The sequence below is a fragment of the Giraffa tippelskirchi genome, chromosome 11 (assembly GCF_054371585.1).
Source record: "Giraffa tippelskirchi isolate mGirTip1 chromosome 11, T2T-mGirTip1v1.2.pri, whole genome shotgun sequence".
In the NCBI taxonomy this organism is placed as follows: Eukaryota; Metazoa; Chordata; class Mammalia; order Artiodactyla; family Giraffidae; genus Giraffa; species Giraffa tippelskirchi.
Genome location: NC_137285.1, coordinates 6,004,433 through 6,030,924, shown reverse-complemented (window position 1 = coordinate 6,030,924; position 26,492 = coordinate 6,004,433). Strand labels below are relative to the sequence as shown.

General features: G+C 48.5%; 1 protein-coding gene across 10 annotated transcripts in view; it reads left to right on the top strand.

Annotated features, from left to right (window-relative positions):
• Nucleotides 1–26,492, top strand: part of LOC145525154 (uncharacterized) — a 371,065-nt gene that overhangs the window by 187,469 nt on the left and 157,104 nt on the right. For 4 of the 10 annotated variants that reach the window (XR_014068052.1, XR_014068048.1, XR_014068051.1 and 1 more), the window contains one exon: nt 7,251–7,323. Coding sequence is in view for 3 of the 10 variants with exons in the window: in XM_081538007.1 (XP_081394133.1) it covers nt 7,251–7,323; nt 13,701–13,768 (141 nt within the window). In the remaining 7 variants the exon portion in view is untranslated. Of the gene's footprint in view, nt 1–7,250; nt 9,979–10,333; nt 10,417–13,381; nt 13,464–13,700; nt 13,769–21,794; nt 21,854–26,492 lie in introns of those variants that run through there. The other 6 variants (XM_081538007.1, XM_081538006.1, XM_081538005.1 and 3 more) reach the window with 4 other exon arrangements.

The window sequence follows — 26,492 nt, the reverse complement described above, 5'->3', positions numbered from 1 at the left end:
GAGATGACAAAGTTTCAGAGTGCTTAGGTTTTTGTGGATCTTAAGAGTCAAAATCATTCAAGTAATAATGTATGATGACAGTGACCGTAACTTCTCCCTGGTACTGAGTGCTAGCCCTTGAACCTGGCTCCTGTGGGCGCTCTACAAGCCAGGCTGCCAGCTCCAGCTGTGCAGGGCGTGTCCTACAGAAGAGCTCCCAGCCAAAGGGACAAGGGAGAGCTGACTCAGTCTCTACCCTGCTTCCCAGACCCGGGGTGAGTTTGCATTCACTTGGAGGAGGGGCTGCTGATCTCTAATCTCTCTGCCAGCAAGGGCTGCCTTTTCCTAATTCCCACAAAGGAGGCGCTCTGTGCAAACTGCTACCCAGTCTGCACACGTGATCACAGCCTCCAGGGTAGCTTTAGGGTTGCATCCATTTAAAATTTGAAGAAACAGAGGCACAGGGAAGTTAGATTTCTTGCCCAGCGTCCTGCTGCTCTTTCAGTGGCAGAACCAAAATTTAAACCGGAGATTGTAAAACTCCACGGCTTAGAATTTGCAGCTGGTGGCTCAGATGGTAAAGAATCTGACTGCAATGCAGGAGATCTGGGTTCAGTCCCTGGGTCAGGAAGATCCCCTGCAGAAGGGAATGGCAACCCACTCCAGTATTCTTGCCTGGGGAATTTCATGGACAGAGGAACCTGGCAGGCTACAGTCCATGAGACTGCAAAGAGTTGGACACACCTGAGCGACTAACACACAGCCACTTGTACTCCTTGTCCTGTCCCCAAAGACTGTTGAGTTTCATAAGATTCTAAGGATGGAATCTGGGGGTGCAGGGTTTGGGGGTTCCTGGGAGCAGGTATTCTCTGCTCTGTGTAATAGGAATCAAGAGAGATTCTGAGATAGCAAATGAAACTCAAAGATCAACCCAACTGAGTTTTTCAACCAGTCTCTCTTTGTATCATGTGGTCTCTGCCACCCCTCTCCCCAAAAGAGACTCCACAGAGGGAGTAAAAAGCCCCCAGATCATGTAGGTCTGACCTCCCCTCACCCAGTACTCTCTTTGCTGCAATACCCAAGAGCTGGAAGCAGACTCCCTGGAGATAAATATCTACACGAAGCCAATTGTCACACGATGTCCCAGAGCCCATTACTCATTCTGAGGGACCCAGAGGTGGCTTGAGGAGTTGACAAATAAAGAGGAAATAATTTGCAATTTGCTGTTTACACATAATCAGAGTGTACCGAGGGGGAAAAAAATAGTGTTACAGCTTACGGCTTCCCAGGTTTTATTTTGATCTTCTTCTAAATCAATACATAAGTGGAAAGGCAGCTGGAGGAGACAAACATTTTAGAAAAAGAAAATGTTTGAGTGTGTTTGGCTAAAGGAAGGACTTTCTTAAGGACATTTCTGATTTCGTAAAATCAGAGATGTGGCAAAGAAGTTTGAATGAGGCTGTGTCCCCCCGACCTCCAACAAAAGCCGGGGGGCTGGGCAGTGAATGGCAATTACAGTATTTTGACTCTCTGCCACACTCTTTGCCAGGCACTTGACAAAAACTATGGCTGTGGATCCTCACATTCATCCTGGGGAGTAGGTTCTATTTTCAGCCCCATTTCACAGATGGGGAAATTGAGGCCCCAAGAGACAAAATCTCTGCCTAGGACATATGATCTGCACAAGTTGATCCCAGGACCAGCCACCCAAGCCAGGCTGATACTGGAGTCCTTCCTTCAGCTTCCAGGTTAGTTTCCCTGAGTTTTGATGCTGGTCTTTTGTTTGGGGACCATTAAGGGGCTTAAAAATGGGCTCTCCAGGTGTCGCTAATGGTAAAGAACCCACCTGCCAATGCAGGACACATGAGAGACCTGAGTGTGATCCCTGAATTGGGAAGATCCCCTGGAGGAGGGCATGGCAACTCACTCCAGTATTCTTGCCTGGAGACTCCCATGGACAGAGGAGCCTGGCAGGCTGCAGTTCATGGGGTCCCAAACAGTCAGACATGACGGAAGTGACTTAGCATGCATGCATACAAGGGGCTTAAAACAGGGGTTCCTCTCTCAAGGGGAGGGTCTTGGAGACAGAAATGCTGTCTCTGGTTCCTCTCCAGTTGTCTTTGCTGATCACTTTCACTGCAAGGATCATGTCCCCTCTGCAAGGGGGATGGGTCTCTGGGGACTAAATACCTTTTGGGCAGGAGACCCCAGAGAGTGGGGCATGGTCACAGGTGAAAGACCTGCTATGGATATTCCAAGCTCTAGTATTTTTTTCTCAATATTTCTTAGAGTTCTTCCTTTTTCATTCCCCATCTCCTTGAGACATTGGATATTTTTGCCACTGTCCACCCTCTTTCTCTCCCACGTGCCCTGACATGAGGGAGCCATGATCCCTTCTTAGAACTTGTTCTTCCTCTCCTGTTTGGACATATCCTCCCCTATCATTGGCCTTGGATCTTGAGCCACAAGGGACCTCCAAGGTAGATCTCATCCAGCCCCAGCGTCAAGGCAAAGTGATCTCAGTCTCATTTTATAGATAAGTCCACCGAGGCCAAGTGCCCGCTTCTGACCCACACTATAAGAGGGGACTGAGATCCACGTTACAGCCCCTTCGGACTCCCACTGGCCTGGTTTCCTGCGTGTGCGGGGAGGTGAGTGCCTGCCCTTTCCTTTTGTTCCCCACCCGCCCCTGTGTCTCTGAGCTGTGTGCAATTTACATCTACACACGCCCACATTTGCATGAAACACACAGAAACACGCAGGACTGCTCCTGGCTTGAACAACGCATGATGCCAAATGCCGTTCACATCTTTATGGGGAGAAGTGCATCCATCCCCACTCTGCCTTTGCCAAAGTGCCATACGTACCAGACGTACATATATTCCGTGTGAATTTCCTTAATCTCCTTCACAGCTGTCCCTCTCCACGGCCTCTGCTACAGCATTCCCAAATTACTTGTCTCCTGACTAGGGATAGCAGCCTGATCCCCGATTCCTCCATCCCTTCAACAACAACAACACAACAATAATATTAACAGTGGCCCCCTACTGTGTCCTAGGCATTGGCATCTTGTAGAGCTCTGCAATGGAAAGCATCATTAGCCCCATTCTATGGGTGGGAAAAATGAGACTCCAAGCTTCGATGCATTACACAGAGCTGGGGACCGAGCTTATGAACCGAGCTTATGAACCATGGCTGACTCTGAGACTTAGGCTGGTAGCTCCTGCCCCCTGATTAACCCATGTAGCCCAGCCCACAATAGCAATGACCACAACACAGGGGAGGGCCCTGGAAGGTGCACTGTTTCAGCCTCTGACGGTGCTCTTTTCTGCCCGTATGAATTCAGGTGAGTCTCTTCATCTCTCTGAGCCACTCTGGTAAAATTGGGGTCACGGTTGTATTGAGCCATATGGTGCTACTATGGAAATGGATACCATGATTGCAAGCAAAGCACTCAACATAGTTCTCAGCACCCAAGAGAAGTTGGGTTATTAGAAGCTTGAGGTATAAAGAGATGGTTTTGGTGTCTGACACTCGGGCTTTCTTGACCCAGGCTCTGCCTTTCTTTCCACCACGAGGGCCCTCACCAGCATCTTGTGTCCTGCTCTTTGACTAGATGGAGTCCCTTCTGGTCTCCACAGTCTCCCCACCATTTCTCTTTTCTGTTGGTTTGTCCATATATCTGTCTGCCCATCTGCTTGTCACCTTCTCTGCAGACCCGGAATTGGTTTGTCCTCAATGCCTAGTCTAGAGACTGACCCGACCTGGGATCTTCTCTTTCTTGCCCATTGAAGGCTATCTCTTCTTGCTTTGGACAAGACCTTGGATCCTAGTACATGTCATTCCTGAGGGCCTACTGTGAGTTGGGGATAAAGATACAGCTACACTTACAGCTACTTTCTTTAAATGCCACTTGATGGAAGGAACCCTGGGTTCCTGATTGTGTGGGACAATGGTTTGTGTCATGCCAACTCACATGACTGTGCTGTGAGCAAGAAATAAACCTTTGGCATGCTGAGCCATTGAGAATTGGAGGTTCTTTGTTACAGCAGCTAAACTGTCCTAACATATCTAGTTAAAATCTATCTTTCTTCCTATCCCCATGTTGTTCCAGAAAGAATGTATTCATTTAAATATATATATATTTTAAAATAGAATGAAAGAAAAACACATGAGGGGATGTAAGACAGTGCCAGATATAACACTCAGGAATGTGTGCTATGAAAATCAACATCCCTACTATGTGTGGATCAGAAATACAGCTCAGAGCTTCCTAGCAGCCAGGATAAAAAGCAAGAGTTGTTCAGTTATATACTATCCATAGCCTTTGAGATAAATAAAAGCACCATTGCTAAGGACAAATACAGTTAGAGTTACAGAATATTTTTTCCCTCAACATCTTTGTTAAAAAGATAACTGAGTGGCTGCAGCTCACCTTGATATTCTCCAGTACTGTTTCTGCAGAGCAAGCTCTTTCCCATATTTTACCTTGTTGAAATACATGAAAATATGTATAAATGCCAAAACACAAACATGTAAATGATGTAGAGGAGTTCCCTTGATACATCTCACAGGAAGGTCCTAAGGCTTCTCTGTGGTCTTAGGATAGCCTGGCGGAAAGAGACTCTACCCTTTTCATTTCTGTTTTCATGTCTTATTACAGAGTCTGAAACATGGTGGATACACAGAGTGTTATTACTATTGATACAAAGTATGTGTGTGCATGGTGTGTGTGCTGTGTGTCAGGCTAGAACTCTGGGAACCGTGAGCTCTATTCTGGAATTGTGTGTGTGTGTGTGTGGTGGTGTGTTGTGTATGTGCTGTATGCTCACTGAGTAAATGTGTTCTGTATTCAGTGTGTGCTGCAGGTATGGATGTTTTGTGTGCATTGTACATGTGTCATATGGCTGATGTATGTGTATCCTGTGAACATTATATATGGCATATGTGTTTTGTGTGATGTTGTGTGGGTGATGTGGCTGCTCTGTGTGCATGCTGTGTTGCTGTAGGGGATTGTGATGGCCCAAGTACTGTGTGTTGTGTGTGCATTTTGTGTAACGTGTGTTCACGCGTGTCCTCCGACAGCCTGCATCCTGAGTGTCTCGCCCAGTCCCTGCAGACTTGGTGCACATTCCCTGCACGTGACTCTGAACCACTGTGTGTCCCTTTTGTGAGCTCAGGGCATGCTCCTTGGTGCTGCCTGCAGGCATATCAGCTGGCACCCCCACCCCGTGCCGTCTCCGTGCATCTTTGTGTGTGCCCCGTGAGTCATTGTGGATACATCTAGAAGGCGGCGACTATTGTCTTCCAACAGAGAACAGCCATTAACACATTCATTAATTAGGATCGTGTTGACACTTCTATTGCCGACTAAAAACATCTGTTTGTTTAATCAGAGTCTCCTTAATGCCTTACACTTACTCTCTCAGTGAGAGAGGATGGGCTTGCTTTCCCCAAGTGTGTACACTGGGGTTTTATGAGGTGGGGGCACAGGCTCTGTCAATATTGTCACAGGGTGACAGCTCTCGGAACAGCCCACAGGCTTCTTAACAAGCGAGTGTCCCTTTCAATGGTGAACGAGGAGTCATCTCAGGGTCAGTTTGCCAGCGACCAGTGCCTGTGTATCGGGGTTGCCTGAGTGACACATTATAGATCGGATGTAAGAACTCTGCCACAGCACTCGGTCTCAATGCTATGGGCGTGGTGTGCTGCTGCGCATGCCAGCCGCTCCACTGCATGCTTCTCCCAGTCTAGGTCTGTACGCTGAACCCAGCAGCAAGCAGCTGGCAACCTCATCAGAGTAAATCCTTTCTCTTCCAAGACCTCAGTTTTCTCACATGTAAAATGGGAGAATACAAGGACAAAACAAAAGATTCAGAGAAAACACATCTAAGGGAAATAACCCAGCACGGCATCTGGAATCAAGGAGATGCCTGACCACATCACTTCTGTTCCCCCACCCTCCCACCCCACGTGGATTCACAGGGTCAGCAGAGGACGACCAAGGAAAAGACTCAAAGTCAGGGACTGACGCTGGTCACAGTCCCCACCGATCATACCACTGGGCATCAAGAACAGGTCCACTGCACCTCTGTGCCAGGCAGGACTGGGGGCTGGGACACAGAGGCTGATGAGGATTCCTTTGAAGAATGTGGAAAAGAAGGGCATTTCCAGCAGAGGGGCTGGGTGATGAGGAAGGTTTCCCAGGGCCGGGGTGTGGGGGAGGGGTGCAGGTGAAGCTGGCAGGGAGGAGGTGGCGGACAGTGGAGGGGTTTTGGCTTTGGGGTGTTTTGTTGTTGTTCTGTATCTTGTTTCATCTGCTAACATAGTTGGATATCTTTTCATAGTGAACACGAACAGTTCTACTTCAGTCTTTGGAACAACTAATAGCTTCTTATACATGTACGTCCCTTATTTTAAAATCAGGGCCACGTTGGTAGACCCATTAAGTTGTTTCCAGTTTGAGGACATCAGCTTGATTTTTCTCAGGGTACCTTCCAGCAGTGGGTCAAAGGATGTGTCCATATGTGCTCTTAAAATGTTATTTTTCTACCATTTTTGCATTGTGGTAAAATGTATGTAATACGAAATTGCAGTTTATACCAAATTGAGCAGTGAGGTCTTGGAGTCCCGCTTTAAGCATACTTGGCACCTAGCACTACTGCTTTTTTCCCCCCATAAAATGGGCCCCATGCGGTTTTCAAAAGGATAGTAAGAAGATTCAATGGGGAGATGCTTAGCAAGTCTTGCTCAGTACGTGGTCAGCATCCAAGACCTGGGCTTCACGATGGGAACTGGTACAGCCCAGTGGCAGAAGGGGCCCAGACTCTGGACTCAGATGTGTGACCTTAGGACAGTTGCTGCACCTCTCTGAACCTTGGTTTCCTCACAGAATTATGAAAATTATATAAGATAACACAAAGAAAGCAGATGGTGGCATTTGAATGTTCAACAAATATTTTATCTTCATTTTAACATCATGGCTTTCCTGGTGGCTCAGATGGTAAAGAATCCACCTGCAATGCAGGAGACCCAGGTTTGATCCCTGGTTCAGGAAGATCCCCTGGAGAAGGGAATTTCTACCCACTCCAGTATTCTTGCCTGGAGAATTTCATGGACAGAGAAGCCTAGTGGGCTATAGTCCATGGGGTCACAAAGAGTCGGCCATGACTGAACAACTAACACTTTCACATCATGATTACCTCCAGCTAATTCTGTACTTGAAGAAAAACTGTTACCTCAGTTAAACTTTATAAATTTCTGTTTTTCAGGATGGGGCCAGTTGACGCTGCCACACATCTTCGGGCTAGCAGATCCGGTTTGCTCTTGCAAATGGTGATGAAGGTAAGTGATGGGTCTTTGCAGTGACATCTAGATACTGTCTTATTTAATCCTCACAACTCTGGTGGTGGTGGCACCATACCCACTTTACAGATGAGGAAACTGAGTTTCAAAAAGCTGAGGCAATTTGCCCAAAATCACACAGCCTGTAGACAGTGGAGTTGGAAGCTGGACTCTGAATCCATATCCATCTGTGCTTTTTTCCTTTACATTAAGCAACTCATTGATTGGAAGGGTGGACCCAGAAAGACAAAAATGAATTTTTCAGGACTCTTTAATATACAAGGAAGAAAATTTCATTCAAAATAATTTAGGCAAAAGAGGATTTATGAGGTCTCATAATTAAGAGCCTAACCTGGATTTTTGCATGGCTGTATTCAGAGGCCCACCAATTTTGCCGAGACTTGGTTGATTTCCCTTTCCCCCCCACATTTCCATTCCTCAGCTTTGTTTTCCAGCGTGCTGGCTGGAAGTCATTTTTTAAATCCATGGTGACAAGATAGTCCACCGTAGCTTCAGGTTTCTGTCATCCAACCCCAGCTAAGAGAGGAACAGTTGTAGCAGAAGTCCCAGAATTTACCCAGATTGACTTAATTGAGGTCACATATGCATCTGTCAACCAATCCTTCTGGTCTTGAGAATGAACAGGTTGCTCTTACTGGTCAGATCTGTCCACATGACCACCTCCAGACTGGAGAGGTCATGTTCATCCCATGTTGGACCGAATGACCCTGAGCTGAAGATTTTCCCAGAGGAAGAGCTGTAAGCTTAACTTAAGGATGGAGATGGAGCTGGTGGGTAGAGAATAGGAATGGACGTTCACTCCAGCCAGCTTTGGGTAATGCAGAAAGGCATTGAGAGGTTCTTAAAGGGCACTTCATCAAGCCTAAGAATGGCAGCATTTATCCCCCAGCCAGCCTCCAGGCAGGGGGATGGACCACGTGAGTTTACTGAAGTCCTTTCCCAGCCAACCTTTTGGGGTAGCTCCAAACAAGACTTATTGTTCTAGCAAATCCACCAGAGCCTTGGGAACCAGAGAGCTAAGGAACAGGCAGGACTATCAGCCAGGGTCCTTGCCTTCCCCACCCCCCTCCTCCTTCTCCTCCTCCCTCTTCGTCCCCTTCTTCATCTTCTTCATCGTCTATTTTTAATTATGAAATGTCTATTGCCGGACTATTGATCTCCTGCTTGTAAAAGCAGCTGGGGTGATATATGGTGCGTGAGTCCCTTCACGCCACAGCACGACTGAATATTGCCTTCGACACGAGGTGCTGATTAGTCATGCATTCCAGAAGGGGTGAAATCGCTTGTGATTCAGAGGGAGGGCTTATGGGGGAGGATTGTCAGTGCTGGGGTGCAGTGAGGAGGTTCCCCTTTGGTATCACTAAGGAGAAGGAAGAACACTTAGCCCAGAGGGACAGGTTGTCCCTACTGAAACCTTTTGCTCCTGGATGAGCCATCACTCCCAGATTTTCACTGAAAAATATACTATCCCCTCTTCTTGACAATGGGCTTCCCTGATGGTTCACTGGGTGTAGAATCCGCCTGCAATGCAGGAGACACAGGAGACGTAGGTTCGATCCCTGGGTCGGGAAGTTTCCCTGGAGGAGGGAAATGGCAACCCACTCCACTCTTCTTGCCTGGAAAATTCCATGGACAGAGGAGCCTGGCAGGCTACAGTCCAAAAGGTCACAAGGAGTCAGACACAACTGAGCAACTAAGCATACACTCATGCTTCTTGACAACACACCTGAAACTCTACCATTAATTAGGTCATCCTTCTTGGGCTTAAGAAGGTATCCATAAGGGCTAACATGGGTATGAGTTCTAAAACTACTATTACTATTCCACTAGTCACCAATTTTTGAGCAATGATTCATTTTTCTTCTTTTTTTTTTTTCGCACATAAAGAAACAGTTTCACAGAAAACAAGTATAAATAAATTAGAGGTGCTCAGATTGGAATTTGCTTGGGCAAATTGACCTCTTATTCCCCTGGGCTGAACTATATGTTCCCTTTAAGGTAACGTGTCAGTCCCTTAGTACAGAGTTTTAGGGGGTTGGGGACAAGCCGAGTAACCAAAAGGTGCCTCCAGAGTAGGGATGGAGTAGACAGCTTTTAATTCCCCTAATTGATTGCTTCAACTCCCCATGTCTCAATTTTCTCATCAGAAAAGTGGAAAGGCTCATAGGATTATCATAAGGATTTAGAGAGATAATTCATGTAAAACCCTTAGCAAGGGGACTGCCCCTTAGCAAATGTCCAATAAACGTTAGCAGCTCTTGATGTTAGCATCCATATTAGCTTACTCGGGGGTCTGTTTCTCTCTGTATTGCATATAGTAGGCATTCTGTAAGCACTTGTGGGATTAAATACACTTGTCCTTGACTTTATGGCAAAAATTTGAGCTAAACCTTTAAGGATACTGTAGTTTGTTCCTTGCACTCATCCCTATGTCAGTTAGAGCCCCCAAAAGTGAGGATGATGGTGATGGTGGTGGTGGTGGTGGTGATGACAGTGATGATGGTGGTGATGACGATAAGAAGGATGGTGCTAATGATGGTGATGATGGTGATGGTGACTGTAGTGATGACAGCCACTATACCTGAGGTAGGGCCGTAGATTTGGGCCCTGTGAGGGGGACTAGGTGAGTCAAAATTGCTGAAGCCCTGGTGGGGTGGAGTTGGAAAAGAAAAGGGGAAAGGTACCACTTTTAAATGAACGTCTAAATCCAAGGCACAACTATGAAATGATCTATGTCCTTATGTCCACTCTTCCCCATCCTCCTGCACTCAGGAACCAATGACCATGTAAATGAGATGACAGGCATGCCCCAGCCCCAAACCCATGACATAAAAAATAAAATACAAATTCTGTTTTGCCTACTCCAAGGACATTCAGAGTCTGGTAGTTGATATCTCCAACCTCATCTCTTGACTTTTATTCCTTATTTCTGTTACTCCATTTACATGAGCCTTATTCCTGTTGTTTGACTGTATCAATTTCTTTCCAGGGGCAGGATCTTTGCATTTGCTGTGTCTTCTGCTTGAAATCCTCTTTTCCTGGCCCTCAGCATGGCTGATTCCTTCTCATCTTGTAGGTCTTAGTTTAAATATCAGTTCTTTGGAGATACTTTTCCTTGATCTTTCAACCTAAAGTAACCCCGTTCCACCCCAAGTCAACTTCTATCCTGATATCTCGGCCATTATCTTAGTGACAAAGAATTAAAATCGGTGTCTAAATTCTTTGCTAATTTTTTGTCCCACTCACTGGAAAGAGGGGAGAAGAGATCAGGCCACCTTCATGTTTGCTCTGTTCCCAGAATCTTGGGAGGCTTTTCAACTGAAGGACTGTGTCCCCATTGGGAGGAGCTGCTGGGAAGCCATTGCCCTACTGGATTATGGAAAGCCACTTTCCCCAGTGGCCTCTCTACAGTGGGGTATTGAGAAGGAAGGGACATCTCTGGTTCCCAATCCCCTTCTGTAATCATACGGAGAAGCTAGACTTCTCCAAAGGGCTGGGTAAGGCTATGGAAGGAGAACTTGGGCTGGAGGTCAGTGTATGCTGTTGGGGAGGCAGGAAGAGGGACGAGGACTGGTTGAGGAAGAGATTCAAGTCAAGGGTCCTGGGGAGCTGCTGGGAAGATGGAGATTTGAGCCAAGAGAGAGGGAGACAAAGAGATAGGAGGAGGAGGAGGAGAGAGAGGCAAAATGAAGAGAAAGTAGAGAGAAATGCAGAATGAAAGAGAGATGGAGAGAAAGATAAAACAAGGAAGAGATGGAAGGAAAGGGAGAGAGAGAGAGCAGAGAAAGGCAGAAAAAGAGAGAGGAGGAGCAAGAGATCTGTTGTTCATTTGCTAGGTTGTGTTATCCGACTCTTTGCGATCCCATGGACAGCAGCACACCCTGCTTCCCCAGGGAGGAAGAGATACATCTATGAAAAGATAGAGATGGGAAACTGAGGGAGAGAGCAAATTATATGTGGAGAGAAAGGAAGAGAGAAAACAAGATAAAAATGTCTTTTATAGGACAAGCAATCTGTGCAAAGGTGAGAGTGAAATCCCAGGAGTGCATGCACAAGACTCAGGCCAAAGTCACCAGACCTCCCATTTCAGCACTCTGGACAGAGACCCTTGCGCCTGTACCTGTGACCTTGGGCAGCTCATTTCCCTGTCTGGGCCTCCATGTCTTAGCAGTCAAATGCCGCTACTTAATACCTGCCACTCAGAGGCATTGCTCCACGGATGGTACAGAGCAGCTACTAGCTAGAGCCACCGGGAGAGTCTTAGAGAATACTGATGTCTGAGCCAATCCCCAAGTATTTTTCTTCAATTGTTTTGGGACAGGGCCTGAGCATTGACATTTCTAAGATGCCCCTGCCCAGCCTGAATAATTCTAATGTTCAGATGGTAGAAGTTAGAAGCTCTAACCAGTGGATAGGAACTTTTGAAGAAGTAGCTGTAGCCAGCACTGCTATTCCTCAGCCCCAATGTATATGTTACACTCATAGAGAAACTGGTGCCCAGAGAGGGACATAGCCTGCCCAAGACCACACAGCTAGTGGGGCAGGCACATCAGATGGTGAAAAAATTCTGGAAGGGACCTTTTGCTGGTGCAAAGGCTTAGCAGTGTCACCTCCCTGCCTGAGGGCCTCCCTGTCACCAGGCTGGCTGACACCCCCAGCCCCAGGGGAAATCTATAGATTCAAGTCACTTCCTGCATGGATGACTCCTAGCCATGGAGGAACCCAAACACGCTAAATGCTCCTTCTCCATTTGTTCTCTGACCCATTTCACACCTGACTGCTCCTCAGCAAACCCACCTGCCATCCTCAGTCCCAGCTGAGGGGAAGGCAGCAAGAATTAAAGCTGGGCCTCCTGGGATATTGACCAAATGCTTCATGCTTGGGCTCAAACATGACTGCTCTGGACTGTGAAACCAAAAAGAACACCAAGCTAAGAATCATCACTGGTGTTTGCAGGGTCTCCTCGGCCAAGTTCTTCTGTGTGGGAGGAGGGTTGGGCAGGGGTTAAGGTTGCTGAATTTCCGGCCACCCAGGTCCAAATGCTGGTTGCCTCTCTGGGGACCTTATAGTGACGCAGGACAAGCAAATAACTCTTTCCAACCTTCAGTCTCATCACCTGGAAAACAGGGTAATAAGAAGCTTAGGAGCTTCTTACAAACATTTTTTGAAATATGTCTTGAGTGTGAAATATGTCTTGAGTATGGTGCAAATGTTTAATAAATGAGAGCTGCAAAGAAAAAGAGGGGAAAAGCGGAGGTAAGGAGGGAAGGGAGGGGGGAAAAGTGATGCTGTGGATGACACTTCATCCTCCTGATCACTTGGATGACTTGTTATGATCCATTGTAGATGGAGCAACGAAAATTCAGAGAGGGAAAGTGACTTCCCTGAGTTCACACAGCAAAGCGTAGACAAACTCACCCTCCTTACTTCATCCACCACAGTCTGAGACGATGAGCCCACTAGGAGGCTCCAAGAGAGCCTGTTTCCCTTGGAGTTGTCTGCAGCCCTGAGGATGGGCTGGTTCTGACCCACCCACCACTCCCAGCCCTGGTGAGGAGGTGAGGTGCACCATGCTCAGAGAGCCGAACCCCGGCTCTTTGCCAGCTGGCTCTGTGTCCCCTCTGTTCAATGGGAAGGGGGTTAGGCGGCCACAGAGGTTCCTGAGAAACCGATGTTATGGGGCTCCCTGAGATCCTGCCTGTGATCGACACTTCACAGTGGGTCCCAGGAGCTCCAGGAGTCCCTGGGGGGCCTTTAACAGCTTCTGGATGCTACCTATGGGGGATTCTGCTGGTGTCTGGGGAGTGTTCTGGTGGAAAAGCATATTCCAATAGATGCATACTCAGGAGGGTAGGTTCTCTGGAGACTGAGGAGCCTGGCAGGATGAAGAGGGGGGAAATCTCCAGGGCAGTGTGGGACTCGCAGGCTGCAGAGGGGAAAGCTGGGCAGGCACGTGTGTCTTGTGAGCCTGCTGGACAGCCCACAGAACACTGGAGCATTTGCCTGGCTAGTCTTAGGGAATCTGCCTGTCCCGTAGAACCTGACAGTGGAGTCCACAAGAAGAGGCATCAACAGCGATGGGGAACCAGGCTCCCATGATGTTAGAGGCAAAGGACCAGGCAAGCAGACACGGACAGCCAAGAAAGCCCCGGGCTGGCCATCGACATGCTGTGTTCACGTCCTGGCTCAAATGCTATCTGTCCTTTGACGTTGGGAAGACCCCTGCTCCCTCCTGGGCAGTGCTGATTTCTTCAGGCCCCTCACCCCCCATTCCAGTGCTCCTGGTCTCTCTGGGCTCTTTTCTTGGGAGGGGCACAGGACAGGTAAGAACTGAGTTTTTTCTTTTTTTTTCTTAGGTGACAGGATGGGTAAAGACTCATGAAAAAAACAGATTTTCCGGCTGTTCTCACTTCCCTGTTCTCTGGTGGGTACTGTGCTTGCTCCTGAGAGAGAAGGGAGCAGTGTATTTATTCACAAAAAAAGGCGGGGGGAGAAAACATGGCAATAATGGAGAGAGGGAGGTAAAGCTGCCTTTGTTCTGGGCACTTACATTGCAGACTCTGACTTTTGCATGATAATTAGAAGCAGGAGGCCTGGCTTTGCAACTGCAGCTCTACCACCCTCCAGCTGTGTGACCCAGGGCAAATAATTTGTCTCCTGTGAGCCTCAGTCTCCTCGTCTGTAAAACGGGGACGATCATTTCTGCTCTGGGGGTGTCAGACTCCCCATCTGTATTGAGAATCAACAAGTGCACTGATAACTACCGTTTTATTTATAAACTGTGTCTTTTGTTTGGCTTAAAAAAAAAATCACAATAGTTAATGTGTATGATGTGCCAGGCATTTTCCTAGGCAACTTTGCATGTATGAAGTCACTGGCTATTCTAGCACCCTGCGGGTTATTTTTTGATATTATGGTGGCTGCCTGACAAATGAGGAAATGAAGGCTCTCAGAGGTCAGTCTCTTGGCCAGAGCCACCTTGACCAGTTTTTGACCTTGGTCAAGGCCACCTATCCTTAAAGCAGCAGAGCTGGAGTTGAACCCAGGTTTTGTCCACTTCAGGCTCATGCCTGAGGTCTTGCGACACCCAGGCCGTGGCTGCTGTGGGTACTCCAGCTGTCCACTGTCCTCACCTGGGTTTGTTAGCCCAGCTCAAGGATCCGTTCCCCTTCATGCACTCTGGCCTCTTCTCCCCTTACTGTGGAGTGATCTTGCTGAGCCCTCCCTCCGCGGGACACTGGCCAAGGTCCCGACTGATTATTGACAAATTAAAAATATAAGCTATTGACCAGACACTGGGATGGAGTCTTGGAGCAGAGGACCTGAATCTCAATGAGGCAGCTGAGCATGGGGATCGATTCTGCAGGTGGAGGAGAAGGTGGATAAATTGCCCCCTGCCTAATGCAGAGTCTGATGTCCTGGTTAATAGCTGCCCAGTGGGAAGTGGGCAGGCCTCTGCCTGAGTCAGCTCCCTTCCCTCCCAGCAGGGGCCCCACAACCTACACTTCTGATCCAGCCCTCAGCAGCCCGCTGGTGTAGGAGCCACTAACCCCACTTTGTAGGTGCATCCACATTCAGTGATACACAGGTGTCACCCAAAGTCAAAAGCTAATAAGTGGAGGGGTGGGGATTTGAACCCAGATTTCTCCTAATGATAAAGCCTGGAGCTCAGAGACCCAGGCAAACCGTGCTTTCAGTCCTGGCTCCATCCCCTTTAGCTGTGTGACTTTGGGAAAATCGCTATACCTCTCTGAACCTTATATAAAAGGCAGATAACAAAATCTGCCTCGCAGGATTACTGTGGCGGTGGAATGAGAAGACAAGAGACAGTGCTTTCTGCCCTTGACATCTTCCGTACGCCCCTCTCGATCTCTTTTACCTTCTCCGTCTGTGGTTTGACTCATGTGACTGACCCACAGTGGTAGCCTCAGGCTCCCTTGCTCTCGGGTGCCCTGTAGGGTCTGGCCAGTGGGAGGTGCTGTCAGGGAACTGGAGGGCAGGAGGAGAGTGGCATTGAGATATTCCTTCCCCCTGTTCCCTCCCTTTCTGCGGGGTGGCTGTCTCCCTGGGGGGGTGGCAGCCACCACTCTCCCCAGGACCCAGCGCCATCCTGTGGCTCCTTTAGGCCGAGGGGTGGACAGGTTCTTGGCTGTTGGTTACCCTCAAGTGCTGCTGCATCACCCCTGACGGCTTTTCCTCTCCCCCTCCCTTGCTTTCAAAGTACCCCATTCTTAACCTCTCTTAGGTAACTCCACCAAACGCACTATTGGTTTCCTGCCAAGACCCTGAGGATCTCCTTTTGCTGTTGTTGTTGTTCAGTCACTCAGTTGTGTCCGACTCTTTGCGACCCCACAGACTGCAGCACGCCATGCTTCCCTGTCTTTCACTGTCCTCCGGAGTTTGCTCAAACTCATGTCCACTGAGTCAGTGATGCCATCCAACCATCTCACCCTCTGTTGCCCCCTCCTCCTCCTGCCCTCAATCTTTTCCAGCATCAGGGTCTTTTCCAATGAGTCAGCTCTTCGCATCAGGTGGCCAAAGTATTGGAGCTTCAGCTTCAACATCAGTCCTTCTAATGAATATTCAGGACTGATTTCTTTTAGGATGAACTGGTTTTATCCCCTTGCTGTCCAAGGGACTCTCAAGAGTCTTCTCCAGCACCACAGTTCAAAAAAATCAATTCTTTGGTGCTCAGCCTTCTTTATGGTCCAGCTCTCACATCCATACATGACTACTGGAAAACCATAACTTTGACTATACAGCCCTTTGTCGGCAGAGTGATGTTTCTGCCTTTTAATACGCTGTTGCACTATATAACTGTAAAGTGTGGTGCACATGTAAAGGGCTATCTTTAAAGGCATGGCCACCATTGTTACCCTCCCTGACAGTCTCTCTTCCCTTCAACCATCACCACTGACATCACCTGTTGACACCCATCCCTCTCCACAGACATAACTGTTTGTGGAGTGGACTCGTGGCCGTCTCTCCCAGACTGTGACCTCCAGAGAGCAGAGCCCAGAGTCACGTGGCACTGTCTCTGGCTGCATGCTCCTCGTAGCTGGACCAGGGGCTCAGGGAGGGTTTTACCAATACAGGAGCCTTAGGTGACTTTCCTGAGTCCACACCGTGAGACTATGATGCAGGACCAGCACGGTGGTCCCCCAGCACTCAGAGCCAGGATATGAAAATGCCCGTTAAATGAATGAATGGGTGAACACAGGGCTGCATGAATATCATCCCCAGAACCAAGAGATGATAAGTGCTCCTTTCTTGGCTTCCCTGGCGTCTCAGTGGTAAAGAATCCTCCTGCCAACGCAGGAGACATGGGTTTGATCCCTGGTCTGGGAAGATTCCACATGCCGTGGAGCAACAGAGCCCGTGTGCCACGACTACTGAGGCTGTGCTCCAGAGCCCTGCAACAAGAGAAGCCACCACAGTGAGGAATTTCCACACTGCAAGCAAGAGTAGCCTCCACTCACTGCAACTAGAGAAAAGCCTGCGTAGCCATGAAGACCCATCACAACCAAAAATAACTAAATACCTTAAAAATTAACTGCTCCTTCCTTACTCCTGGCTGCAGTGGTTCTTACCCAGAGGGGAGTTTTGGCCCTCCTCCAAGCCCCCACCATTTGCCCATGTCTCGAGACATATTTGCTTGTTACAGCTTGGGAAGTTTGCTGCTTGCATTTGATGGGTAGAGGCCAGGGCTGCTGCTGCATATCTCATAATGAACAGCACAGCCTCCACCACAAAGAATTATTTGACCTGGGATTCCACCAGCCCCAAGGCCGAGAAACCTTATACATCTTTTGAGGCCCCTACCTGTGCAGACGGCCCCAAGTGGAGGACAGCTTTTCTAACTTTACTGGATTAGCTTAAAATTTTTCCTTATTACAAAAATAATATGTGCTTGTAATAGAACATTGTAACATATAAAAATATAAGGAAGACAATTAAACATCGTCTCCAATTCCCAAACCTGCTGTTAATTTTATGGTGTTTTATGGTGAATACACTTCCACTAGTATTTCTGCATTTACACAGGTCCCTACAGCCACAGGCTCACACCGACTTCAACGTCATTTTGAAAATGCAGTTTTTGTGTATGAGATGTTTTACTATGTTCTGTCTTAATCATGAGTCTTTAACTACTTTCTAAAGAGGCATACAGAATCCCATCATTTGTACAATCTGTGATGTAGAGTGAATACTTGCAATGGTTCCGACCTTTGTACACATGATTTTCCCTGATGGTAGGTTCTTGGAAGTAGTTTTAATAGGACAGAAGTTGAAGTTTTCAGTCTTTTGATTTGCATCCCTATCTGGGGCCCACCAGGCTCCTCTGTCCATGGGATTCTCTAGGCAAGAATACTGGAGTGGGTTGCCATGCCCTGCTCCAGGGGATATTCCCAATCCAGGGATCGAACCCACATCTCTTATGTCTCCTGCATTGGCAGGTGAGTTCTTTACCACTGGCTCCTCCTGGGAAGCCACATAAGTAGATGCCTTCTAGAAGGGTGAGTTCCCTCTCCAGCAGTGGCCGAGGGCCCTCGCTTAGCTGCCTCTCACCAGTACAGAATCCACTTCTTCAAATCTTTGCCCAGCCAACAATTTGTTTATCGTGAGATTGGCTAGATGCATTTTTTTCCATGGGTTCATCTGTCAATTACATTTCTTCTTCTAGGAACTGTATGTTTATTTCTTTTGACTTTTTTTCTCTTAGGGTTTTAGTGTTTTCTGTTTGATATTCAAGAGCCTGCTTAAAAAAAAATATGGGGCACTAGCCGTTTGTTTATCATGAGGGTTGCAAATATTTTTCATCCATTTGTCAGCTGGATTTTAATTTCACTTATGATGTCTTTAGTTACATCTTTTTTTCTCCTTCTGTTTCGTTTCAGGTACACAAATCTATCCAATTTTCCCTTTCTTTGTGATTCATTTCTTTGTTTTTTTTCTGCTTAAGAAATACCTTCCCTTCCCTAGTGTCATTAACTTTCCATTTTTGTCTTCAAATTTTTATTAATTTTTACATTTGGCTCTGCGTTCACAAGATCCATCTGGAATTAATTTTGTCATATAAAGGGAGAATCTATGTTGATATTCTTCTCTTCCCACCCCCTCCCCCCAAAATAAGGCCACTCTCCTTGGGGGAGAATGTCAAAGCACAGTAAGGGTCTTCTCTGGGACCTCCACTGGGACCCCTCCCCGTCTTCTCAGAGGACAGAGAGGGCTCAGCATCCCAGGAGCTCCAGGGGGTGAGGAGCACGCTCACTGGCCTCTCTCCTCCGGGGGATCGTGAGGTTCACGTCATAGCAGATCAGGCCACCGAAAGATCGGGTGCTCAGCGCTCCTCAGCTGGTATGCCTGCCGTAGTCCTGCCTATGTTCATTTACTTTTGGAAAGCTTTGCCCTCAAAATCAGATCAAGTGGGATGCAAGATGCTGTTCTGGTGAGGCACTTTCTGAGTTCTTCTGTAAAAAATGCACCGACCACGTTCTTCATTACAGTGTCCTGTATCCCCAGGGTGAGCTGCCATGTTCATGTCCAGGCAGCTCGGTGGCCAGAAGGGGATCGGGGTGGGTTTGGCTGTCAGGCTGACTTCCCTTCACCCTCAGATGCCTGTGTATGACCTCAGGCAGGGCTCTTTTTGCACCTTGCTGAGGGCTGCGTGTCTCCCTGAAGGAGTCTCCAGCCTCTGATGACAGGACAGGTGTGGATCGCACTCCACTGTGCCTGCAACACCAAGGCTCAGGAGACAGTAGCTGCAAAGAAAACCACACCACTATTTTCCATTTTCAAAGCAGGAACATTCCCGCCTCGCTCAAGGGCCTGATTTGTGTCTGTTTATGAGATAGAATAGGGGCTCCCCCAATGTCTCAGCAGGTAAAGAATCCACCTGCAGTGCAGGAGACACAGAAGACGTGGGTTCCATCCCTGGGTCGGGGAGATCCCCTGGAGGAGGGCATGGCCACCCACTCCAGTATTCTTGCCTGAAAAATCCCATGGTCAGAGGAGCCTGGCAGACTACCGTCCATAGGGTCACAAAGAGTCGGATAAGCACATGAGATAGAATTACAGAACTCCCTGTGTGTGACTTTCTGGGTTGGTTTCCAGGAGCATGTCACCTGGGGAAGCGGTCAGTGAAGACGCTGAGATAATGTCTTACCAGGAGCTCAGGATTTAGAGGCTCTGAAGACACACTCCCTGGGGTCAAGTGCCCTGCCAGCACTCCCTGGCTGAGGCACCAGTCTCTCCAAGACTCAGTTTTGTCATCTGGAATTTAAAGGCAATAATACTACTTTCCCTGTGTGACTGCCTCCTGTATTATTTTGGAGCAAATCTAGACACCCTGTCATGACATCTTGGATTGCCCTTCATCTATCTCTGAGAGGCAAGGACTCTAAAACATATTTCAAATTAAATTTTAAGCCACCATGTTATTCTCACGTTGAGTGGTTCTAACGCACACTCAGGTCTGAGATGCTGCCCTAGATGGTGTGTTGGCTCCATGAGGGGAGGGCCAGGGCTCTCCTTGTCACTGAGAGTATTTCTCTGAATCCTGCTGCATGTCAGCAGTTTGGGTTAGAACTTGGAGTAAACAAGGAAACAAATGGGAGATAGGAAGAGTTAAACACTTCAGTGAAGGAAGGAGCCAGTCTTCACTGGCAAAAGGAATTTTTTTTTTCCCTTTTTGCTTCTGCGGCCCCAAGCTTGGAGTTTGGCACTCTGGGGAAGGCACCAATCAGACTGTTGCCTGCATGTTGGAAAATATTTATGTCACCTCCCAAGCTGGGAGCGCACTCAGCGGGTTTCCTGGGGCCGCCTGATAGACAAGGTCGCATCCCAGCAGCTGTGTGAAAGGAGGCGTGCCGGCCTGGCAGCTGTGCTTGGCGCTGGAGGCTGCCAGCAGCCTAGCATTGTACGTTAGAGGGAGACATACTTCTGTGACCACCAGCTCGAGGGGAGAGGGGGCTGGGGAGGGACCCCTGCTGCCTGAGACCTCTCAGGGAGCCGCAGGCCAGCTGGGGGCTTGTGGGAGCTGGGACAGGGTGAGGAAAGGGTATGGACAACGGGATGGGGCCAGAGGAGGAATCTAGAATTTATGAGGTGCTGGCATCATGAAAACTGCTTTAAAAGTGTTATCTCCGTGGGTCTTTGTCACATCCCCTGAGAGGCATAAGGTCATGACCACTTTACAGATGAGGAAACTGACACTCCGAGAGAGTTGGTGAAACGTGGAGCTGGGACCCCACCTCTCATTTGTCCTTCTCAGGTCCTGCAGAATGAGCATTGTCATTAGGCTATAACTCCTATATATGTAAAAAGCAGAGGCATCACTGCTGACAAAGGTCCGTCTAGTCAAAGCTATGGTTTTTCCAGTAGTCATGTATGGATGTGAGAGTGGGACTATAAAGAAAGCTGAGCGCTGAAGAATTGATGCTTTTGAACTGTCATGTTGGAGAAGACTCTTGAGAATCCCTTGGTCTTCAAGGAGATCCAATCACTCGATCCTAAAGGAAATCAGTCCTGAACATTCATTGGAAGGACTGATGTTAAAGCTGAAGCTCCAGTTCTTTGGCCACTGATGCAAAGAACTGACTCATTTGAAAAGACCCTGATGCTGGGAAAGATTGAAAGCAGGAGGAGAAGGGGGCGACAGAGAATGAGATAGTTGGATGGCATCACCGACTCTATGGACATGAGTTTGAGTAAACTCCAGGAGTTGGTGATGGACAAGGAGGCCTGGGATGCTGCAGTCCATGGGGTCACAAAGAGTCAGACAAGACTGAGTGACTGAACTGAACTGAATGTCAAAAACCCACAAAAAATAAACTACTCACCAGCAACTACTATTGTCTATCTATCTATCCATGCATCTGTCCATCTATCTATCCACTCATCCATCTATCCATTCATCCATCCATCCATCAATTCGTCTATCTATCCATTCATCCACCCACTCATCCATTCATCTATTCATTTATCCATCCATCCAGTCATCTGTCTATCCATTTATCCATAAATGCGTCCATCTATTCATTTATCCATCCATTAATCTATTCATTTATCCATCTGTTCATGCATCCATTCATCCATCCATCTATCCATTTATCCATCCATCCATCCATCCATCCATTCACCCATCCCTAGTTTTCTGGATTCTATTTATCAACTTGCATTCAACAGTGAAGTCTTATCCTGTAGAGATGGAAAGATCTCCAGTTTTCATTATAAGAGACAGCAAGTCCGTGAAGTTGTACATCCACAAGGTAGAACTCCACGGATCGCTCTTAAATTTCTACCACTTCTGTAAGGATATAAATTGCATTAGGCCGCCCTGGCCAGTCATTAAGAATATGAGCCCTGGAGTCAAACTGCTTGGGTTCAAGTCTAGTTCAACCTCTTATTCTGTGGCCTTGGGCAAGTTACTTTACCTCTCTGTGCTTCAGGTCCTCACCTGTAAAATGGAGATGTGAATAGGACTTCTAGGAGACATCTTGAAGATTAGGTGAGTGAATATTTGCAAAGTGCTTAGCACAGTGATTGGCCCAGTGAGAGCTATATTCTATGTACTTGCTGCCCCAGTTAACCTGGCTGTGTTAAAAAAAAAAACCACCCCAAACTCAGCGGCATCCAGTACTGAGCATTTACTATGCTCATAGTGTCTGTGGGTCAGGACTTCTGAGAGGCCACAGTGGGGATGGCTTATCTAGGACGTCAACTGGAAGACTTGGAGGCCAGGAACTGGAGTCATCTGAAATCTCACTTCCTTGCCTATCTGATGGCTGATGAGGGTTGTAAGCTGAGACCTTAGCTGGGGCCACAGGCCAGCACATCCATCCGCAGCCTCTCCGTGGAGCTTGGGCTTCCTCACAACACGGCGGCTGGTTCTGAGCCTGGGCATCCTAAGCAAAAGAGGACTGGGTAGAAGCTGTGTCTCTTTTAGTGTCACTGTTGTTGTTGTTCAGTTGCTGAGTCCTGTCTGACTCTTTGTGACCCCATGGACTGCAGCATGTCAGGCTCTTTTAGATCTACCCTCCCCGCCCCCCACCCAAGTCACATGTTATCACTATTAATGCACTTTATTTATCAGAGCAGTCACAAGCCCTCCCAGGGTCAAGGGGAAGGGGAATAGACTCTGCTTCTTGGTGGGGTATGGCAAGGCTGTTGAAGAGCAGAGAGGACTGGAAATTTTGCTGTGGCTCTTTCGGAGGAATATGAACTGCTACAGCCATGACTCGCCATCCTCAAGCTGCAGGCATGGGGATCTTGGGGAAGGAGGTCTCAGGGAGCTTCTGTGGCCGAGATTACACCTCCCTTGGTGCACCCACAATTGTGCCTTCTGAGATCTGGTAACAGCTTCAATACACTCAGGTCCCCACCTTCCCCAGCATCCAACCCCAACCTCATTTTGGTCTTGGGGTGCTCCTCCTGCATACCTGTTGTCACCAAAGGTGTGCTTCAGTCCCTTCACCCTTCAGGCTACCCAGGATCACATTTAGGGGAACTCAGACACTTCCCAGGTGGCTCAGACAGTACAAAAAAATCTGCCTGCAATGAAGGAGACCCGGGTTCAATCCCTGGATCAGGAAGATTCCCTGGAGAAGAGAATGGCTACCCACTCCAGTATTCTCGCCTGGAGAATCCCATGGACAGAGGAGTCTGGCGGCTACAGTCGCAAAGACTCACAAAGGGTCAGACATGACTGAGAAACTAATGCAAGCAGACACTTCATAAAACATGGGAAGAAGGGTCCCTGGCTTACTTAAACACCTCTTCCCTGAGGCAGGGCAGCACCACGGGCCTGGCTCCTGCCTTGGATGGAAGAAGGGAAAAGAGGGAGAAAACTCAGTCATATCCATGCTCTAAGCCAGGCCCCGGACCAACTCAGAGAGGCATGAGCAGCCCCACTCTCCCTCTGTGTCCTCTCTCCTTGCTGACGGAGGGCCTGGAGCAACAGAGATGAGCCTTGAGAAGAGCAGGTTCTAGTTTCAAGCAGCATCTACATGGGTGGTGTGGGCAGACAGGATGCCACGGGTGCAAGCAAAAAAAAAAAAAAGAAATGCAACTCAAACAACCTAAACATGTTTATAGACCCCATGTGACCTTCATCAAGGCTGTTAGTCCAGAGCAAGCTTTACGATCACGTGCGTGGTTGTTTGGTCAGTCTCTTCCATCCTGTGTTTCCAGGGAGCTGGTGTCCTGGAGGGGGAAGGACTCCACCTGGTTTTGTTGACCATTCATTTCAGTGCTCAGTATGTGACAGAAGTAACAGAATGTGTATTAGCTAATGAAATAATTGATTCAATAAATCAACTGTCCTGAGTACTGATTACAGACCAGGCATGGTTCTAGGACGTGGGATGCCGTGGCCAGTAGAACTGGCACAGCCCTTATCTTCGTGGAATTTCATTCCAGTGGAAGACAGTAGACACTGAACAAGATAAATTAATTTATAATGTAATGTCAGAGGGCAAAGAGAACTCTGTGGAAATTAAAAGGGGGCTCAGAGGGTAAAGAATCCGCCTGCAGTGCAGGAGACACAGGAGACGTGGGTTCGACCCCTGAGTTGGGGAGACTCTTTGGAGGAGGAAATGGCAACCCAGTCCAGTGTTCTTGCCTGGAAAATTCCATGGACAATAGAGCCTGGCGGGCTACAGTTCATGGGGTCACAAAGAGTAGGACATGACTGAGCGACTAACATTTTCACTACTTTAATGCAAAGCAACAGCATGCAGGAAGTGGAGAAAACAGCTGCACAGTCAAAAACCAAGAGCACACGTGGCACAAACGATAAAGAGTGACATACTGAGTGATAAAGTTTGAGCAGAGGCCTAGCTGAGGGAGGGGCTAAGCCATGCGGGTGTCCAGGAAACACAGTTTCTGGTAGAGAGGAGAGCAGATACATAGGGCCTGCAGCAGCAGTGTCAGAGAGATTGGAGTCGGGGAAGAGAGGAGAGTAGAGGGAGACAGCTTGAGGGCAGTTCTGTGTTATCCTGCAGACCACCGTAAGGACATTGGGTTTCATAATATGTATGCATAAAGTCAAACGAATGAAGAAGTAAATGAAACAGTGGAGAGATGGATGGTTTATGGATGGATGATGAATGGAGGGATAGATGAATGGAAGGAGGGATGGATGAGTGGATGTACAGGTGGTTTGATGAATGAATGAATAGACGTATGGTTGGAAGAAGGAATGGGTGAATGGATTGAAAGATAGATGGATGAGTGGATGCCCAAGTGGATGGATAGTTAGGTAAACACATGGAGGGGTGGATGAAAGGTGGATGGGTGAATAGATGGATGAGTGAGTGGACACGTGGACAGATGAATGGGTGGATTAATTCATGGAAGGATGTATGTATGGATGGATGGATGGTTGGATGAGTAGGTGGATGAATGTATGGATAGATGAAGGAATGGTTGGATGGACTGCAGGATAGGTGAATGGATGGAAGCATGGACGCATGAATGGATGGTTGAGTAGATAAACAGATGGCTGGGTGGGTGGATGCATGGTTGGGTGGATGGGTGGATAAACATGTGAATAAGTGGATAGATGAATGGATGGATGGATGTACAGATGGACCATTGGTCCCAAGGCACACGTGTACTAACCTCTGCAATTGCCTTTCCATTCCTAACCCACGTTAGAGCCTCACCCCATGATGGGAAACATCCAGGAAGGATGAGGCATGGCACAGTTGATGCCCAGATGCTCTCAGGGGTGGAGGCTGAACCTTAAATAACGCCTTTTCTTTCGTAGGAAGAGTGGTTCTGGAGGCTCAGGCATTGGGAGGCATTTGGGGCAGGCAGCCGTCACTAACAGATTCATTAAGCTCGCTCCAGAGCAACGATAAAAAATCAATTTAGTTCACCAGGCAGCTTGAACGGGCGCCAGGAGCAGGGGAGCCCTCCCATCCGTGAGCTCAGGGCGTGCAGAGAGGTGCTGTGGAATTGGGGGTGCTGGAGCATGGCCACATCCCATTGTTGGGGACCCTCCTCTCCACTGCAGGGCTACAGGGGCTCTGACAGGACGCCTGGGAAGGGGAGGGACAACCCCAGAGTGGACGCCTCTGAGCTTTCCACGCAGTGCTGCAGACACACCTCACTTGCTGGCGTGCTGGCCACAGTCTTGCCCCTCCACTGCCCGGATTCATTCGGCGATACTTAGCCTCTGAGAGCTGCCTAGATGCAGGGCCCTGGGCAGGGGTGCCCTGGAGGTCTAGACAAGCTTTGCCCCTTGCGGAGCTCCCCGTATGTCTGGGGAGCGGATCTGGGCCTTGTGCAGGAGGGTGGGTGAGAGCAGAGGGGTGGAGGGGTGTCAAAGGAGAGAAGAGGGGGAGAAGACGGCAGGAGGGGTTTGGCAGAAGGGGGAAATTTGCATCCATCTCGGTCGCGTCATGACACAAGTGACAGTTCAACCTGGGGTGACCAAGGGAACGTGTGATGAAGGCAAGAGTGATCTGAGAGTGGCCAGGGTTAGGGAAGCCAAAGAGAAGGTGCAGCACCTCTGGGCTGGCAACTGTGGGGAGCCGTCAGCACCCCAGGCCTGGAAGAGAGAAGGGGGAGCTCCTGGGACCTGGAGACAGGTGTGGCTGCGGGAGCTGGCCGCCACCCAGGACCTGGACCCTGGGGTGGAGTCAAGACCACAAAGTCTCCAGCCGACCTTGCCTTCTGCACCCTGAACCCCTTCGGGACTAGAAGCCAGGGCGGAGTGAGCTGGTGATGATGCCTATAGAAGGTCCATTCTCAGAGCAGAGGGCTCAGGGAGAAGCTGCAGGGGGCAGACAGGGACTAGACAGTGCAGCCCTGCAGAAAGCAGTCTGATAGAGCTCAGTGACTCAGCGGGGAGAGAAATCACTCATGGGAGCCCCATCAGGGAACGCTGTGGCTCCCAACAGAGTCCTGGCGGCTTCTGGGATGAATGGGCTTCTGTGGATGAAATGGATGGAAGTAGACAGGAGGCGGTGTGGGGGGGAGAGGCAGAGAGGTGTGGAGGGGCAGGGAACAAAGTGATGGGGTAGAGGGTGGAGACAGAGAGACAGGGAGAGAGAAGGAGACGGGGGGAGAGAGAGAAAAGCACAAATAGGAAAGAGGGGCAGGCAGAGAGAGACATTCACGGAGACAGAGAGACAAAAACA